Below are 19,889 nucleotides of genomic sequence, written 5' to 3' on the forward strand. Positions count from 1 at the left end.
TTTCAATCTTATACATTGCCTTCCTTCGTACACACACACACACACACACACCCTTCCACATTCTTAGTTTGAAAGGCAAGGCTTTTAATCTTGGTGTGAGATTTTTCAGTTATGGATCAGTTACACACACCTAGCTGAAACCTTGCCTTGTCCTCTGTTCAGCTGTCACTATAGGGTGGGTGGTAGATGGCCTGGAATTTGAAAATGAAACTAATTCATAGTGAAATGTAATAATTTTATAGCATATTTTAACTACAATAGATTGTCTCCAAGCAAGATTGCAATGTGAAAAAGTCATGTAAACATAAATAAAAGCATGAAAGATACCAATAAACATGGTGTAAAGGTGGTTCCACCTTCACCAATATTTAATAACGTGTCTCACTGAATCATCTATAATTTTTTTGATTATTCGGCTTTCCTTGTCTCCTCTTCCGTCCTTTAAAAGCTCACTTTTATCTTGTCCTCCCCTCCCTCCCCAACATACAACATCTACAATAAATACTCACCTCTCCTCACCCAAAAGCCCAGGTGCTGCCTCGCAAAGTATTTGCCTCTGAATATGTGCTCCTTCCGCTGGATTTAGCACATGTGCAAAACTAGTAGTACACAATCAGTATACAGTTTGGACCTGTTCTGCACTGACTATGGACACTAATTAAAGAATGAATAGAAGTTCTGGATTGGCCCTTAGGCCCTGTTCTTTCTCACTGACAAATTTTGGGAGGGGAGGGTGATTTCTGTCACCCCCACACACCCACCATATAGGCTTGTAATATTCACTTCTGTCACTGCTGTTGTGATATTTCAAAATCTTCCCCTACTTTAAACTCACTAATGCCATGTCTAACTTGTAAGGAATCTGACAACACCAGGTTATAGTCCAACAGTTTTATTTGAAAATCACAAGCTTTCGGAGCTTACCTCCTTCGTCAGGTGAGTGAGTGAAGGGTTTTAAAATCGCATATCATATATTAGGCTGGGAGATAATCACAGCAATCAAAGGTGTCGTTGGTGTTCAGACAGGTTAGCCACGGAAAACATTACATCCCAGTATACTGAATACACAGTGGGTCAGATTACACAGACAGAGAGAGAATGAGACCCGAAAGGCAGAGAGTGAGAGAGAGAATGTCCAGTTGTATTAAAAACAGATAACTTTTTTTTCCCCGCTGGTGGGGTTACGTGTAGCGTGACATGAACCCAAGATCCCGGTTGAGGCCGTCCTCATGGGTGCGGAACTTAGCTATCAATTTCTGCTCGACGATTTTGCGTTGTCGTGTGTCTCGAAGGCAGCTCAACAAACTGATCAAGACCTTCGATCCAGACCTTCAGAGCATCCTACGCGCTCTCATCCCACGTACTCCCCGCGTGGGAAACTTCTACTGCCTCCCAAAGATACACAAAGCCAACACACCCGGACGTCCTATCGTATCAGGCAATGGAACCCTGTGTGAGAACCTCTCTGGATACGTCGAGGGCATCCTGAAACCCATCATACAGGGAACCCCCAGCTTCTGTCGCGACACTACAGACTTCCTACAAAAACTCAGCACCCACGGACCAGTTGAACCAGGAACACTTCTCACCACGATGGACGTCTCAGCACTCTACACCAGTATCCCCCACGATGACGGCATCGCTGCAACAGCCTCAGTACTCAACACCAACAACAGCCAATCTCCAGACGCCATCCTACAACTCATCCGCTTCATCCTGGATCACAATGTCTTCACCTTCGATAACCAGTTCTTTACCCAAACACACGGAACAGCCATGGGGACCAAATTCGTACACCACTACGCCAACATTTTCATGCACAAGTTCGAGCACGACTTCTTCACTGCACAGGACCTCCAGCCAACGCTATACACCAGATACATCGACGACATTTTCTTCCTATGGACCCACGGCGAAGAATCACTGAAGAGACTACACGATAACATCAACAAGTTCCATCCCACCATCAAACTCACCATGGACTACTCCTCAGAATCGGTTTCTTTCTTGGACACACGAATCTCCATCAAAGACGGGCACCTCAGCACCTCACTCTACCGCAAGCCCACGGACAACCTCACGATGCTCCACTTTTCCAGCTTCCACCCTAACCACGTCAAAGAGGCCATCCCCTATGGACAGGCCCTGCGAATACACAGGATTTGCTCAGACGAGGAGGAACGCGATGGACACCTACAGACGCTGAAAGACGCCCTCGTAAGAACGGGATATGACGCTCGACTCGTCGATCGACAGTTCCGACGGGCCACAGCGAAGAATCGCATAGACCTCCTCAGAAGACAAACACGGGACGCAACCAACAGAGTACCCTTCGTTGCCCAGTACTTCCCCGGAGCGGAGAAACTACGCTATGTTCTCCGCAGCCTTCAACACGTCATCGATGACGACGAACGCCTCACTAAGGCCATCCCCACGCCTCCACTACTCGCCTTCAAACAGCCACCCAACCTCAAACAGACCATCGTTCACAGCAAATTACCCAGCTTTCAGGAGAACAGCGTCCACGACACCACACAACCCTGCCACGGCAACCTCTGCAAGACATGCCAGATCATCGACACAGATACCACCATCACACGAGAGGACACCACCCACCAGGTACATGGTTCATACTCCTGTGACTCGGCCAACGTTGTCTACCTCATACGTGGCAGGAAAGGATGCCCCAGAGCATGGTACATTGGCGAGACCATGCAGACACTGCGACAACGGATGAACGGACACCGTGCAACAATCGCCAGACAGGAGGGTTCCCTCCCAGTCGGGGAGCACTTCAGCAGTCAAGGACATTCAGCCACCGATCTTCGGGTAAGCGCTCTCCAAGGCGGCCTTCGAGACACACGACAACGCAAAATCGTCGAGCAGAAATTGATAGCCAAGTTCCGCACCCATGAGGACGGCCTCAACCGGGATCTTGGGTTCATGTCACGCTACACGTAACCCCACCAGCGGGAAAGAAAAGTTATCTGTTTTTAATACAACTGGACATTCTCTCTCTCTCTCTCTGCCTTTCGGGTCTCTTTCTCTCTCTCTCTGTGTAATCTGACCCACTGTGTATTCAGTATACTGGGATGTAATGTTTTCCGTGGCTAACCTGTCTGAACACCAACGACACCTTTGATTGCTGTGATTGTCTCCCAGCCTAATATATGATATGCGATTTTAAAACCCTTCACTCACTCACCTGACAAAGGAGGTAAGCTCCGAAAGCTTGTGATTTTCAAATAAAACTGTTGGACTATAACCTGGTGTTGTAAGATTCCTTACATTTGTCCACCCCAGTCCATCACCGGCATCTCCACATCATGTCTAACCTGGAGTAAAATATTTTTCAAGTTGGCTGTGCAGCTGAGGAAGGCTATATGAGCTACTCATTAATGACCTTAACAACATCACGACAAGGAAAAATTGTTTTTGTCTGAACTTTTTTTCTAATGCTACTTTTGGAGGAGTAGGAATGCTTGGAGGAACACTAAAAATAGACAAATAACCTGTTAGTGCTTTCTATTCGTGTAAAGCCCCTCTTTACTCATGCCTTTTTTTGTTGTTATTCGCAACAGAGCAAAATATGTGACCCCTAGTGGCAATAATTATTGTATAAATTGCAACTTCAAGTAGGTTTTATAAACTGCAAATCATTCATGTGAATTATGCACCAATGCAGTTTTGAGCTTTTGATGGTTGGTGTAAAAATTGTGGGTGCAACCAACCGTTGAAGTTTTTTGTAAGCTCTGTCAGGAATTATTCTTGTATTTTCATCTTGATAGGAGGAACAATGGAATATTAAGATTACAATATAGATATTTAGTACTTTATATCAGGATGCTTTGCAATTATGACTACAATGACGGAACTGGATATTGACCTGTTCTGTTTTTCATGTCTGAAAAAATATTTAAATGAAAAATGATGCTGCTAGATTGTTTTATGTCCAACAAGCGTTGTGCACAGAAAATATTTTATCAGTTTATTAGTTGAATCTATCTAGGTCTACAACAAATAAATGTATTTAAAGCAGGTTTTAAGTGCTCTAAAACATGCATTTTTATCATACTTTCTACCTTCCAAATAAACTACATTCAAAAGTCTTATGGAAGAATTATTTTGAGAGGTCAGTAACGATGAAACTTCTAACATGCAATACAAATACACCAATGGTATGCCATTCTGAATTGAAATGAAGGAAGAGTCTGACAGAAGATATACTAATTCTGTGACCACTTTTAATTTTGTCTCAGCTTGTTTAGTGTCGTTTTGGAACAACTAACCAAAGTAGAGACCGTAGATGGACATGCAGCTTCTGGTGGTAAAGCAGGTGGTTTTGATGTCAAAGCCCTCCGAGCCTTTCGTGTGTTGCGACCTCTACGACTTGTATCTGGAGTACCTAGTAAGTTTCTGTGTGGTTTAAAATCAGAATTTACTTTTAAGTTGGCCTTGCCCCTACCTATCTCTGTAATCTCCCCCAGCCCTACAACCCTCTGAGAACTCTGCATTCCTCCAATTCTAGCCTCTTGTGCATCCCCAATTTCTTGTGCCTTCAGCTGTTTAGGCCCTAAGTTCTGGAATTCCCTCCCTAAACCTCTCTGCCTCTTTACCTCTCACTCCTCCTTTAGGACGCTCCTTAAAACCTACTTCGTTGGCCAAGCTTTTGGCTACCTGTCCTAATATCTTCTTATATGGTTCGGTGTCAAATTTTGTCTGATGGTGCTCCTGTGAAGCGCCTGGGGATGTTTTACTACGTTAAAGGCACTATATAAATGCAAGTGTTTAACAAATTGTAATTTAGGCAGGAATTTGAATGTTATTTGACTTGTTGAGTATACTGAAACAAACAGTTTATCAACAAAGAAATAGAAATGCATATTTTTGTTGTCAAAATAATTCTGATCCTTGATTTGCTTCATTAAACTTAAGTAATGATCTGACTAAAGATAGTTAAAATGTATTTTTTGTGATATGCTTTATCGTGCTAAACATGATCTATATGAATTACAAAAAGGAAACATGACCACTTCTCATTTTGCAACGGTAAAGACTAATATGTTGAATAATCCTGTTGAAGTTGATTTTTTTATTTCCCAACAACCAATCTGTGAGGAGTGATATACAAATGGAAAAATATATAAAGTTTTACTTTATTACACTGCAAATTGAAATCTTATTTTCTGATAAAACAAAATAGTCATATTTTAAACATGTAAAATTTACAGTTGTATTGTAGATTAGTTACATTTGAGAAAGAATGGCTCTGATCGCAAGATGTAGTGACATTATAAGTATATTCATGAAGGTTTCCTCTGGTTCGTATTTCTAGTGCAACCTAATGCATTCCTACTGGACAGTTTTGTTCGAAATATCAACCCAGCAGAAACCTTCATGGCTACATTTACAGTGTCAGAGCAATTCTTTCCTCACTTTTTTTCCTATTATATATTATGACTATTATTTTATATCTAACTCAGCTATTCTCTCTTTCATGAAGGCTTACAAGTTGTCTTGAACTCCATCATCAAAGCCATGGTTCCTCTACTCCATATTGCCCTATTGGTATTGTTTGTAATCATCATTTATGCTATCATAGGACTGGAGCTCTTTATAGGAAAAATGCACAAAACCTGTTATTTCATTAACACAGGTAAGAATCCATGAATGCTTTTGTCTGTTTTGTAAATTTGATATGTATATCTAATTTTATGGAAAGGGTTACCTTAAATTGCAAGTACTTTCACTGAGGATTAACGTTGATAACATTCTTTGCCATGCTGTGCAGAACAATTTTTAAAAATTGCCTTCATCTTTGTAGGTTCAGTTGGCATCCCTGGTCTAGACCCCACAACCCTCCCAATGGGGCCCACTTGTGCCCTTCTGGAGGCTAGTGTGACTCATCTCACTAGCTGACCTGCCTCCTTATGCCAGGATCCACTGATGTCAGGGAAGCAGGAACTTCCAGCGTATGGAGTCCATGCCCCTTGTCTTACATCTAGTTTATCCCCCATCATGTCACTGGCCTTGTTAGGGCAGACAGTGGCTCAGCCCCTTACAAGGCCGGCCTGGAGCTCCCAGGGTAGGCGGGGCTCCAATGTATCCAAGTCCCATCCTATTCCGGTCTATTTCACCAGACGCCCGCTGGAATGGCTGAGTAAATTCAGCCCCACTTTATTTTTAGATGTTATAATCTGTACATGGAAAAGTTTATACGATCTTTGCAACGTTGCAGAAGCACGACATTGAAAATCCAGCAACATAAAAAATAAATGGTAAGCTATAAAATGACTTTTTTTTCTGTTACTATATAATTGAGTTTAAAAGTTCCCTCATAGTAAACATGACAGAGAAGGGGAAATGAAGATCATATTGAGTCTTTTCATAGCTTATTCCCAGTGGCATAATATGGGTGCATCATCTTGAAATTGTTGACATCTCACATCAATAATCAGATGTATGTAAACTTAAAAATTACAAAATATCTGTGCTCATGAGGAATCCTTTTCGGTCAATTAAAAGGCCTGCTAGCATTGTGTTTTCAAAAAAGAAACAAGTCATTTAAATACTATCAAAAAAAGATTCAAAAACATTTTTCAAATTTTGAAAAATACAACTGTCTTGATGTGTGTACATTATAAATTTACTGAATTATGCTTTATGATTATTAATAATCTAAAATTTGCTTTTCTTGGACTTTGTAACGTACATTTTTTACTATACAGATAGTGTTCAAGCTCTTTTTTATACTTACTATGTGTTAAAGTTACAAACAATGTTTAATAACTTAAGCTAATATAGCTTAATACCTTCCATTTCCAGACATGCTAGCAGAAGATGAGCCAGCACCTTGTGCATTCTCAGGGAATGGTCGTCAATGCCCCATGAATGGTACAGACTGCAAGGGTGGGTGGGCGGGTCCAAATGGAGGCATCACAAACTTTGACAACTTTGCTTTTGCAATGTTAACTGTTTTTCAATGTATAACCATGGAAGGATGGACAGAAGTCCTGTACTGGGTAAGTGATTGGCCAAAAAGTTAATTTCAATATATGATAATTCAAATAATAACAGAAGCAATATATAGTATGTTCTTCACATAACATCCTATGTGACAGTTTATCTGCAGAAGTAAAGAATGATGCTTGTTTGTCATACTTCAAAACAGTACAAATATTTAAAATATCATTTAAGGTTTACATTTCTCAAAATATAAAATAATATTACTAATTACTTAATAATTACAACAGAACGTTATGATTTATCTATTTGCCTTTACCAAAATCCAACTCACTTCAATTATTTTTTTGGAAAATGGCTAAAAGTTCAATTAAAGTAAGTATTTGGCATATTTGGAACTTCATGGATTTTTAATGAGGGATAGTGTTTCTGATTTAAGAGCTGAAAACTGATGTGATATACTTTAGATTATATACATAACATTTATGTTACAAAAATGTGGAAAAGGTAAAGACTGTAGTCGAGACCAAATGGAAAGACCCGTTTTCACAAAATTTCAGTTATTCAGACGACCTGCACTTGAATGCAATTTTTAGTATTAAATGCTGCCTGCCAATGGTGCCATTAATAATACTTCATTCATATTAACTTGTTCATTCATACATGAAATGAGATTAGGCAGTCTCAATCCAGTTTCTTCTGCACTGCTTTTAATTTCCATTGTTAGAAAAGTACTCACTGTCTCATTGGTTTATACATGCACAGAGCTTTTTCTGGCTTCAAAGCTATACAAGCCAGCCAATATAACCAAGTGCTGCTTGTTTGCATCACATTATAAGCAGACACTTTAATAACAAAACTACCTGCATTCATATTGTGCTTTTAAAGTAAAAAAAAAGTCCCACGACATTTCACAGAGGTGAGAACCGTTGCCAAGCACTAAGAGAAGATTGACTGGGGTATTGACGAAAGACATTGTTGAAGAGAGAGGTTTTGAGGAAATTTTTGAAGGTGGGAAGAGAAGTACGGCTAATTTGTTTAGGAAGATTCTTCCAAAGTTTAGGATCAAGATCTTGAAGCCTATGCTATTGAGATGGAGTAGAGGGAGAGGGTTATAAAGGCGACCAGAGTTGGAAGAGTGGAAAGGCAGGCTCTTAGGGCTGGATGAGCTTGTGAAGCTACAGAGGGGCAAGGATGTGGAGTGGTTTGTAGACAAGGATGAAGATTTTGAATTCATTGCATTGGGGGTGGGAGTTAATGGACATTGGCAAAAAGAAAGAAGTTAGGGGAGCAAATCCTAGTGCAGGAGTTTTGAATTAATTCAAGTTTATGTAGGATGGCATTTGGGAGACCATCGAATTGGACCCACCTAGAAGTGACAAAGGCATGGTGACTTAAGGCATGGGGTGAGCTATGTTGCAGAAATGGAACTAGGCAGTCCTGGTGATAGAAAGAAAATGGGGTTTGAAGATGAGTTCAGAGTCAAATTGGACACTGAGGTTGTGCACCATTGGGTCAATCTGAGTTTGCAGCCAGAATTGGGGTCCAGGGAATAGAGATGGCTTTGATTTTGCTGATGTTAAGTTTTGGCTTATACATAACTTGATGTCAGACAAGTCATAGAAGTTACAACACAGAAACTGGCCATTCAGCCTAATCAGACTGTGTTGGCATTTACCCTCCACACGAGCAGATAGTTCTAATCACATTTACCCACCCTTTTCCCATGTCCCTTCAGCCCTTTTTCCTTCATCCACCTATCCAATCTAATCTTGAATACTGGCATGGTTTCAGCCTCAACCATTAATCCCTCAACTACTGGAAACAGTCTGCTTCTATCGACCCTGTCCCATCCTTTCATATTTTTAAACATTTCTATTATATTGCCCCGTGATCTGCATTGTTCTAATGAAAAAAGGTCCAGCTTTTCAAGTCTTCCTTCGTATTTGCATTTCCTTATACCAGGCAGTATCCTAGTGAATCTGCACTGTACCCTCTCTAAGGCCTCAAACTCCTTCCTACAGTGTGGAGCCCAATACTGCACACAGTACTCTAACTGAGTTCTTATTTAGGTTTTATATAGGCTCATCATCATCTCTTGGTTGCGGATGCAACCGAGACTCCAGGACGGTATGTTGCCTCCCTGGTGCAAGGGTCAGGGATGTCTCGGAGCGGCTGCAGGACATTCTGGAGGGGGAGGGTGAACAGCCAGTTGTCGTGGTACATATAGGTACCAACGATATAGGTAAAAAACGGGATGAGGTCCTACAAGCTGAATTTAGGGAGTTAGGAGTTAAACTAAAAAGTAGGACCTCAAAGGTAGTAATCTCAGGATTGCTACCAGTGCCACGGGCTAGTCAGAGTAGGAATGACAGGATAGCTAGGATAAATACGTGGCTTGAGAGATGGTGCAAGAGGGAGGGATTCAAATTCCTGGGCCATTGGAACCGGTTCTGGGGGAAGTGGGACCAGTACAAATTGGACGGTCTGCATCTGGGCAGGACTGGAACCAATGTCCTAGGGGGAGTGTTTGCTAGTGCTGTTGGAGAGGGTTTAAACTAATGTGGCAGGGGGATGGGAACCGATGCAGGAAGTCAGTGGGAAATAAAGTGGTGATAGAAACAAAAGGCAGTAAGGGAGAGTGTACAAAACATGACCGGACAGATGGTCTGAGAAAGCAGGGCAAAGACCAAGGGAAGTCTAGATTAAACTGCATTTATTTCAATGCAAGAAGTCTGATGGGCAAGGCAGATGAACTCAGGGCATGGATGGGTACATGGGACTGGGATGTTATAGCTATTACTGAAACATGGCTAAGGGAGGGGCAGGACTGGCAGCTCAATGTTCCAGGGTACAGATGCTTTCGGAAAGATAGAGCAGGAGGTAAGAGAGGAGGGGGAGTTGCGTTCTTGATTAGGGAGAACATCACGGCAGTAATGAGAGGGGATATATCGGAGGGTTCGCCCACTGAGTCCATATGGGTAGAACTGAAAAATAAGAAGGGAGAGATCACTTTGATAGGATTGTACTACAGACCCCCAAATAGTCAACGGGAAATTGAGGAGCAAATATGTAAGGAGATTACAGACAGCTGCAAGAAAAATAGGGTGGTAATAGTAGGGGACTTTAACTTTCCCAACATTGACTGGGACAGCCATAGCATTAGGGGCTTGGATGGAGAGAAATTTGTTGAGTGTATTCAGGAGGAATTTCTCATTCAGTATGTGGATGGCCCGACTAGAGAGGGGGCAAAACTTGACCTCCTCTTGGGAAATAAGGAAGGGCAGGTGACAGAAGTGTTAGTGAGGGATCACTTTGGGACCAGTGATCATAATTCCATTAGTTTTAAGATAGCTATGGAGAAGGATAGGTCTGGCCCAAAAGTTAAAATTCTAAATTGGGGAAAGGCCAATTTTGATGGTATTAGACAGGAACTTTCAGAAGTTGATTGGGAGAGTCTGTTGGCAGGCAAAGGGACGTCTGGTAAGTGGGAGGCCTTCAAAAGTGTGTTAACCAGGGTTCAGGGTAAGCACATTCCTTATAAAGTGAAGGGCAAGGCTGGTAGAAGTAGGGAACCTTGGATGACTCGGGAGATTGAGGCACTAGTCAGAAAGAAGAAGGAGGCATATGACATGCATAGGCAGCTGGGATCAAGTGGATCCCTTGAAGAGTATAGTGATTGCCGGAGTAGAGTTAAGAGAGAAATCAGGAGGGCAAAAAGGGGACATGAGATTGCTTTGGCAGATAAGGCAAAGGAGAATCCAAAGAACTTCTACAAATACATAAAGGGCAAAAGAGTAACTAGGGAGAGAGTAGGGCCTCTTAAGGATCAACAAGGTCATCTATGTGCGGAACCACAAGGGATGGGTGAGATCCTAAATGAATATTTCACATCGGTATTTACGGTTGAGAAAGGCATGGATGTTAGGGAACTTGGGGAAATAAATAGTGATGTCTTGAGGAGTGTACATATTACAGAGAGGGAGGTGCTGGAAGTCTTAACGCGCATCAAGGTAGATAAATCTCCGGGACCTGATGAAATGTATCCCAGGACGTTATGGGAGGTTAGGGAGGAAATTGCGGGTCCCCTAGCAGAGATATTTCAATCATCCACCGCTACAGGTGAGGTGCTTGAAGATTGGAGGGTAGCAAATGTTGTGCCTTTGTTTAAGAAGGGCGGCAGGGAAAAGCCTGGGAACTACAGACCGGTGAGCCTGACATCTGTAGTGGGTAAGTTGTTAGAGGGTATTCTAGAGACAGGATCTACAGGCATTTGGAGAGGCAGGGACTGATTAGGAACAGTCAGCATGGTTTTGTGAGAGGAAAATCATGTCTCACGAATTTGATTGAGTTTTTTGAAGGGGTAACCAAGAAGATAGATGAGGGCTGTGCAGTAGACGTGGTCTACATGGACTTTAGCAAAGCCTTTGACAAGGTACCGCATGGTAGGTTGTTACATAAGGTTAAATCTCATGGGATCCAAGGTGAGGTCGCCAATTGGATACAAAATTGGCTTGACGACAGAAGACAGAGGGTGGTTGTTGAGGGTTGTGTTTCAAACTGGAGGCCTATGACCAGCGGTGTGCCTCAGGGATCGGTGCTGGGTCCGCTGTTATTTGTTATTTATATTAATGATTTGGATGAGAATTTAGGAGGCATGGTTAGTAAGTTTGCAGATGACACCAAGATTGGTGGCATTGTGGACAGTGAAGAAGGTTATCTAGGATTGCAACGGGATCTTGATAAATTGGGCCAGTGGGCCGATGAATGGCAGATGGAGTTTAATTTAGATAAATGTGAGGTGATACATTTTGGTAGATCGAATCGGGCCAGGACCTACTCCGTTAATGGTAGGGCATTGGGGAGAGTTATAGAACAAAGAGATCTAGGAGTACAGGTTCATAGCTCCTTGAAAGTGGAGTCACAGGTGGATAGGGTGGTGAAGAAGGCATTCAGCATGCTTGGTTTCATTGGTCAGAACATTGAATACAGGAGTTGGGATGTCTTGTTGAAGTTGTACAAGACATTAGTAAGGCCACACTTGGAATACTGTGTACAGTTCTGGTCACCCTATTATAGAAAGGATATTATTAAACTAGAAAGAGTGCAGAAAAGATTTACTAGGATGCTACCGGGACTTGATGGTTTGACTTATAGGGAGAGGTTGGATAGACTGAGACTTTTTTCCCTGGAGAGTAGGAGGTTTTGGAGTGATCTTATGAAGTCTATAAAATAATGAGGGGCATAGAAAGGGTAGATCGTCAAAATCTTTTCCCAAAGGTAGGGGAGTCTATAACGAGGGGGCATAGATTTAAGGTGAGAGGGGAGAGATACAAAAGGGTCCAGAGGGGCAATTTTTTCACTCAAAGGGTGGTGAGTGTCTGGAACGAGCTGCCAGAGGCAGTAGTAGAGGCGGGTACAATTTTGTCTTTTAAAAAGCATTTGGACAGTTACATGGGTAAGATGGGTATAGAGGGATATGGGCCAAGTGCAGGCAATTGGGACAAGCTTAGTGGTATAAACTGGGCGACATGGACATGTTGGGCCGAAGGGCCTGTTTCCATGTTGTAAACTTCTATGATTCTATGATTCTATATTCCATACCTTTTAAGACAAAACCTAGAATTCCACTAACTTTTTTTTTACAGCCTTAACAACCTTCAATGTCCTGTGAACCTGTACCCCCAAGTTCCTCTGCTCTTCCACAGTCCTGAGCCTACTTTCATTAAGAGTATAATTGTTGTTATTTTTTTACCAAAATGCATCACCTCACACTTATTGACATCAAATTCCCTTTTTAGCTCATTTCTCCGTATTAGCATTATACACATTGAACAGAAGTGGCCCCAGACAGACCACCACGATCCACTTCCACCCACTAGCATGGAGTCAATGATGGTGGCAGAGAGGTAAAACTGGATGCCATCAGCTTACATATGTGAGTTGACTCCATACCCGTGGATGTAGTCACCAATGGGCAGCATGTGGATAATGAAACTAACCCTCTCAGAGGTGCAGGTTTGAACAGCAGTCAAGACTGGGATTCAAACAGGAGTCTCCTATTTCAGAATCTAAAGCCATAGGTATCTGCATGTTTTATATTCTGAAGTATAATTTGTATGTAAATATTTGTTCATTGTCAAGTTTACTTTGTTGTGTAATTTTTAAGTAATAATGAGAACATTTAAAATATGGAAGTGCTGTTAGCAATAAATGGTTTAGATAGTTATCTATACAAGGATCCATGTTACTTTAAATATTAACTTGTATAGCTAATTTAATAAACCTCTTATGTGGCACATAACTTACTGTCACCTTTACAGATGCAGGATGCCATGGGATATGAATTACCTTGGGTCTATTTTGTCAGTCTCGTCATCTTTGGATCTTTTTTCGTTCTTAATCTTGTACTTGGTGTATTGAGCGGGTAAGCTGCCACTTCATTCTGTCTGGAAAGCAAAGTCCTAAATCCAGTTGCCATGTTGGACTTTGGGAAAAGATCGAAAAATTATCAACTCAGTTCTGCATACAAAGGAATAATGATGTATTAGTGAAAATTTGCATTAAAAATGTAACCTTTCCAAACTATAATTTGACAAAAGCACTTTGCACAGTCAGCCCAAAAGAATAATGGGAAAAATTACAGTAACGTTTTAAATTGATACCCAATGCCCAAAAAACAAAGTGGCTGGCTGAGGGGCTTTGCCATCTGAAGTTGCGTAAAACCATAATGGACCTTCTCCATTTTTTCAGGTTAATGATGCGATTGGATATGAATGGCCATGGATGTATTTTGTTAGCCTAATCATCCTAGGCTCATTTTTTGTACTTAACCTCGTTCTTGGTGTACTTAGTGGGTAAGCAGCTGAATTATGTGTACCTGCCTCTGCTCCATTAGAGGTGTACTTCTTTTATTTAAACAAGGGCTATTTGCATGCATCTTGAGATATTATGCATCAGTATTGTTTGTAGGTTGCTTTTTAATGGACGAGCATGCATGGTACAGTGAATTGAAAACAAGCTGAGGTAACAAGTTGCTATTGCTTGTTATGAGAGAATGCATTCTGGAAGAGTTAACTGCATGTTACTTTCAACTGAGTTAAGACTCATATCTTTTATATTAAAATGCAGAATTTCCTCTTTCCTGGGCTCTATAACGTACAGTTTGCTGTGTGCGAGTGAGTGTTATTCTTGGGTTCAGCCTTGGATTACCATGTTTTTGTGTTAAATGAGTGAATATGATATAGTACTGCAACTCCCGCCTGGATTGGTGTGTGGTTCTTGAACTTAATAATTCATTCAGTACAGTTTCCTATGTGGTTTAACTGAATGATGTTCAATGCCTTTTTATAATAAATCTATATGTTTGTTGGATATTTTCAGTTTATGTTGGAAGTGTTTGTTTATCCTTGGATAGCTACATTATAATAGCTTATAGGCTACTGGGCAAGACCAGGTATTAGTTGTTGCATTGGATTGAACTGTTTGAACAGTTTGCAGTGGACTTAGCTTATGTGGGCAAATTTATCTATTGTAAGAAGGTGGGGGGGAGATTTCTTTTGTGCATTTTACATTAAAAAAATCGTAAATCTGTTTATAAAAAACACATTTTCAACTCTACAAAACATAGTGCATTGAGGAAATCTTCCCCCAATATAAATATATTTTAAAGCAGGAATTTATAAATAAACAAATTGATAGAGCATGGGGAGGTTGCAACTGTAATTTCCCATGCAGTAATTATACAATTTTAATCATGTCACTAGAAGGAGATAAACAGAAGTCTGATGCTTTCTGACAAAGAGGGGGAGAAAAAAAAAGAAATAGTTTAAGTCATCCTGAGGTTTTCTCATGCACCTCTCAATGCCTGCCTCACGGGTAACATTGGTAGAGGTCTAGAAGGCAGTCATCTGCTTAGTTAGGATATGGGGTATGCACTAGGAGACCTAAATGAGATACAAAATATGAGATAACTTAAAGAAAAAAGAAACAAATTTAATACTAAATTAGATTTTATTTGTAAAGATTTTTAGGATAATTTTCTCCCTTATATTTTCTTCTGCGGTCCCTCCATGTCAAGTCCCTTCGCTGGCTGAGGAAAAAACTGGTGATCTATTCCTAGGTTTCACCAAAGCTACTCTGTAGCTGGCCATAAGAGGCTTGCCCACCACTTCACATCTCCCAACAATGCAACAATTAGGATCAGGAAGTAGCCATTCAAGAATTTTGGGTTCAATCCCACTTCCGGCCATCATATTGTGCCGCTATGCCAGCCCTAATTATACTGAACTGTTAACTATCAGAGGCAAGCAAGAGGATTTTAACAATCTTTTTGAGTTGTTTGTTTGCTATCAACAAGTTTATTTTGAGCAAGAATGGTGCATTGGCTTTAAGCCAGTCTATACACTGTACAAAATGTAAACTGTTGATTGAATGCTTAGTGTTTCATATACTGTTTATAGCAGTTGATATTTGGGTGTATCTCAGTGGATCAGAATGAGAGGTTTCACAGTATATGTTCAATGAACCTATTGCAAGCTATGCATACATTCAGACTACCAACTCAGGCTTGTATTATCCAATTTCAGCATTAAATACAACTGTTATAAATATACTTTTAATCATGAGATAAGATACTTAGCATTTCTACTGTTAGCGCTACTGTTTTGAGTTTAATATGAATATATCGTGGAATTAATTAAAATATATTAAAATAATAACACTAATCATATGTGAAAGCAAAACAATTTTGGAAAGTTGGGCTATAAGACCTAACTCTATGCATCTTTTCAGTGATTTGTTTTTATTTCTCTATACAGCAGAAGAAACTGTCATTTTGTTGCAGTGAAAGTAAGATTACTTACTTCAGCAACATGATACTTAGGGACTTATTTTCTCTATTCAATGTAGAATCAAACCTATGGAAAAAATATGTCCATTTTCCTCCCCCGCTGCACAGCACAACTTGGCATGTATATGTTAATGTATGTAATGACAATGGTTTAGACCAGAGCTTGCTTAATATTGTTGGTACTTGGGAGAAATAGATGCAGGAAGTACATTTCAAGCGAAATACTCTTATCATATTTTTAGAAATGTTATTACAAAATGTTATTGCCAACAAAAAGAGAATAGGAGGAATGACTGGGCTGATCCCTACATTGGCCAAGTTTGACTTTTTTTTCTTCAACGTTTGAGTGAAAATTTGCATTGCTGCTACTTCACAGTGAAAACCGGACGCAGGAGAGACATGCATTCCCTCCCCATCTTATGAATAAGCTCGGGAATGGGATACCAAAAATGTACCCAAGCACAATATTGCATTTAAACCCTTATTTTCTGAGTCCAGGAAAAATGGAGTTGATCTCACCGCTTAATTTGAATAGGCTCCAGGCACCGGAACAGCTTGCAGAGGGAGCTTGGCCTGTGTGATACTTGGGTGCGCATTGGAAAATCCAGTGAGGGAGCAGCTCTTAGAAGGCTGTAGTGACTGATAAAAGGACTAGTTGTTGTGGGGACGGAAAAGTGCAGTAATTTATCACTAATCACAGTAGAGAAATGTGGGCTGTCCTGCTCTCTCTTCTCGTGAAGAATTGGAGGCCCTGCTGCAGGAGGAATGCCAAAGGAACGTGGTCCTATTTGGAGCTGAAGATCACCCTTCAGTAAAAGTACAGATGCAAGATGCATCAAAAAAGGTCACCGACTAAATACATGCTGCCACCCAGGTCCCTTGTACCTGGCTGCAAATGATGACTAAGTTTGCTAGTATCAAGAGGAAGGTGATGGTAAGTGTGCTCCTCACTGTTCCTCCATTTTTGTAGGACCCATCAAAGATAATACAAACCAAACATGGGAACTTCCACACCCTCTGGGTGTTACCATTTCAAGTATTATACACAACTATTGGTCTTTTTCAAACACTTTTTCATTGTTCCAAAGCCACATAGCACACTTGCAGGTGGCAGTGGCAGACATGCGACAACAAACAGATGCTCCGGCTTCTAGCCCATGGTCTTCCTTTACAGCTAAGGTGTTTCTCAATGGAGTTAACAGCTATAGATGCAGAGGTTATCCATAATCTCCAAAGAACCATTCCCTTCCCAATGGTGTTTATTCTCATTCAAAAAATGCATGGCAACAAAGCTGCTTCTTGTATACCTGCCATTGACGTGCATTATGCAATTTCTATGGTCACATATTACCTGAACATTAATTGAGTCAACCCCTTTCTGTTCATGTAATCCATGGAGTTGATATGAGGAATGTTGATACCCACATGGGTGCCATCTGTGACACTTTGCACTCAAATTAGTTTATTAACCCCAATTTTGCAAGGTCCGATGCACTCTGCCAGCACAAATCATAAAATTGGGCCCAGGATATTGAGTATGAGAGTTTCTCCATGCCCAGTTTTATGATGCTCAATTAGGGAGCTATTTTGAAGCCTGCGCTTCAGGCATGCGTGGATTTCATAAACAACCAATATAACACTATTGTTCAAGATAATTCCTCATTACCTGAGGAATTGCGAATGAAGATGAACACTGTGCAGTCAACAACGAACTGCCCCACTTCTGTCATTCTGATGGAGGGAAGGTCATTGATGAAGCAGCTGAAGATAGTTGGGCCTGGGATGCTGCCCTGAGGAACTCCTGCAGCGAGATCTTGGAGTTGAGATGATTGGCCTCCAACGACCATATCCATCTTCCACTGGAGAGTTTTCCCCCTTATCTATAATGACTTCAGTTTTACTGGGCTCCTTGGTTCCACACTCGTCAAATGATGCCTTGATGTCAAGGGCAGTCACCTTCACCTCACCTCTGGAATACAGCCCTTGTGTCCAAGTGTTCCAACACTTTTGCGAGAACATCCCAGCATTCCAAATCAAATAACATGAAAGTAAAGCAATCCTTTGGGATAAGGCTCTCCAATAGCCTTATTCTTAAGCTTTTGTTCAAAATTATCCCTACATTCTATATATAATTATTTAAAAAACATACAATTGTAAGTTTTTAAAATAAGTAATTTTGCCATGCAGTGGCTAACCCCCTGATTGGAGTTGCCATCTGTGTGCTTTTTTTGAAGTTAGGGTGCCGACTTTTTTTTAATAGAATCAAAGTGCACACATTTTGTGGAGGGGGCGGGAGTTGTTCAATGCCAGTACCGCAAAATGGACTGATAGCCTTTCGGTTGCCCTTTTTACATTGTGCCCAATTTTCGCAGTGTAAAATGGGCTGGCAATTCGCTATCAGCCCATTTTGCACTACTGGAGTTGACCAATTTCACTCCAAAGGGGTAATAATGCTGAGCTGAACGTTTTATCAAAACTGGTACAATAATGGGTATAGACCCCATTCATGCATTGTATGATTGTACCACATTCAGGTATTACCTACAAATAATAATTTTGATATTTACTGGTAACAATTACACATTCTGTTTTTACCACGTGGAATTCACTTTTCGCTACTTACATAATGTAAAACCATAACATAGGTAGAACCTTCATGACATCTAAAGTTTTAGTAGTTTTATAAGAACATAAGAAATAGGAACAGGAGTAGGCTATTTGAGCCCTCGAGCCTGCCCCGCCATTCAGTAAGATCATGGCTGATCTTCTACCTCAACTCTACTTTCCCACCTGATCCCCATATCCCTTGATTCCCTTAGTGTCCAAAAATCTATCAATCTCGGTCATTGAATATAATCAATGACAGAGCATCCACAGCCCTCTGTAGTGGAGAATTCCAAAGATTCACACCCCTCTGAGTGAAGAAATTTTTCCTCATCTCAGTCCTAAATGGCCCACCTCTTATCTTGAGACTATGACCCCTAGTTCTAGACACTCCAGCCAGGGGAAACAGCCTCTCAGCTTCTACCCTGTTAAGCCCTCTAAGAATTTTATACGTTTCAATGAGATCACCTCTCATTCTTCTAAACTCCAGAGAGTATAGGCCCATTCTACACACTCTCTCCTCACAGGACAACTAGTGAACCTTCATTGCACCCCCTCTAAGGCAAGTATATCCTTAGGTTTGAAAACCAAAACTCTACACAGTATTCCAGTTGTGGTCTCACCAGAGCCCTAGATAATTGCAGCAAGGCGTCCTTACTCTTAAACTCCAATATACCATTTGCCTTCCGAATTGCGTGCTGTACCTGCATGTTAACCTTTTGTGATTCGTGTACAAGGACGCCCAAATCCCTCTGACCACCAACATTTCTTAGGCTCTCGCCTTTTAAAAAATATTCTGCTTTTCTATTCTTCCTACCATAGTGGATAATTTCACATTTCCCCACATTATACTCCATCTGCCACCTTCTTGCCCACTCATGTAGCCTGTCTATATCCCTTTGCAGCCTCTTTGCGTCCTCCTCACAGCTTACTTTCTTACCTAGCTTTGTATCGTCAGAAAACTTGGATACATTACACTCGGTCCCCTCATCCAAGTCATTGATATATATTGTAAACAGCTGAGGCCCAAGCAATGATCCTTGTGACACCCCACTAGTTACAACCTGCCAACTCGAAAATGACCCATTTATTCCTTCTCTGTTTTCTGTCCATTAACCAATCCTCAATCCATGCTAATATATTACCCCCAATCCCATGAACCCTAAACTTGTGTAACAACCTCTTGTGTGGCGCCTTATGGAATGCTTTTTGAAAATCCAAATATACTACATCCACTGGTTCCCCCTTATCTACCCTGCTAGTTACAACCTCAAAAAATTCTAATAGATTTGTCAAACATGATTTCCCTTTCATAAAACAGTGTTGACTCTGCCTAATCATATTATGATTTTCTAAGTGCCCTGTTACTATGTCCTTAATAATAGATTCTAGCATGTTTCCTACTACTGATGTTAGGCTAACTGGCCTATAGTTCCCTATTTTCTCTCACCCTCCTTTCTTGAATAGCGGG

At 41.0% G+C, this 19,889-nt stretch overlaps 1 protein-coding gene across 1 annotated transcript in view; it reads left to right on the forward strand.

Annotated features, from left to right (window-relative positions):
* The window catches only part of cacna1db (calcium channel, voltage-dependent, L type, alpha 1D subunit, b), a 529,322-nt gene that overhangs the window by 242,947 nt on the left and 266,486 nt on the right, over positions 1–19,889 (forward strand). The window contains exons 5-8 of the mRNA XM_067998737.1: positions 4,260–4,408; positions 5,504–5,656; positions 6,826–7,022; positions 13,287–13,390. Coding sequence (XP_067854838.1) covers positions 4,260–4,408; positions 5,504–5,656; positions 6,826–7,022; positions 13,287–13,390 — 603 coding nt within the window. The remainder of the gene's footprint in view (positions 1–4,259; positions 4,409–5,503; positions 5,657–6,825; positions 7,023–13,286; positions 13,391–19,889) is intronic.

This window comes from Heptranchias perlo, chromosome 17 (assembly GCF_035084215.1).
Source record: "Heptranchias perlo isolate sHepPer1 chromosome 17, sHepPer1.hap1, whole genome shotgun sequence".
NCBI classification, from domain to species: domain Eukaryota; kingdom Metazoa; phylum Chordata; class Chondrichthyes; order Hexanchiformes; family Hexanchidae; genus Heptranchias; species Heptranchias perlo.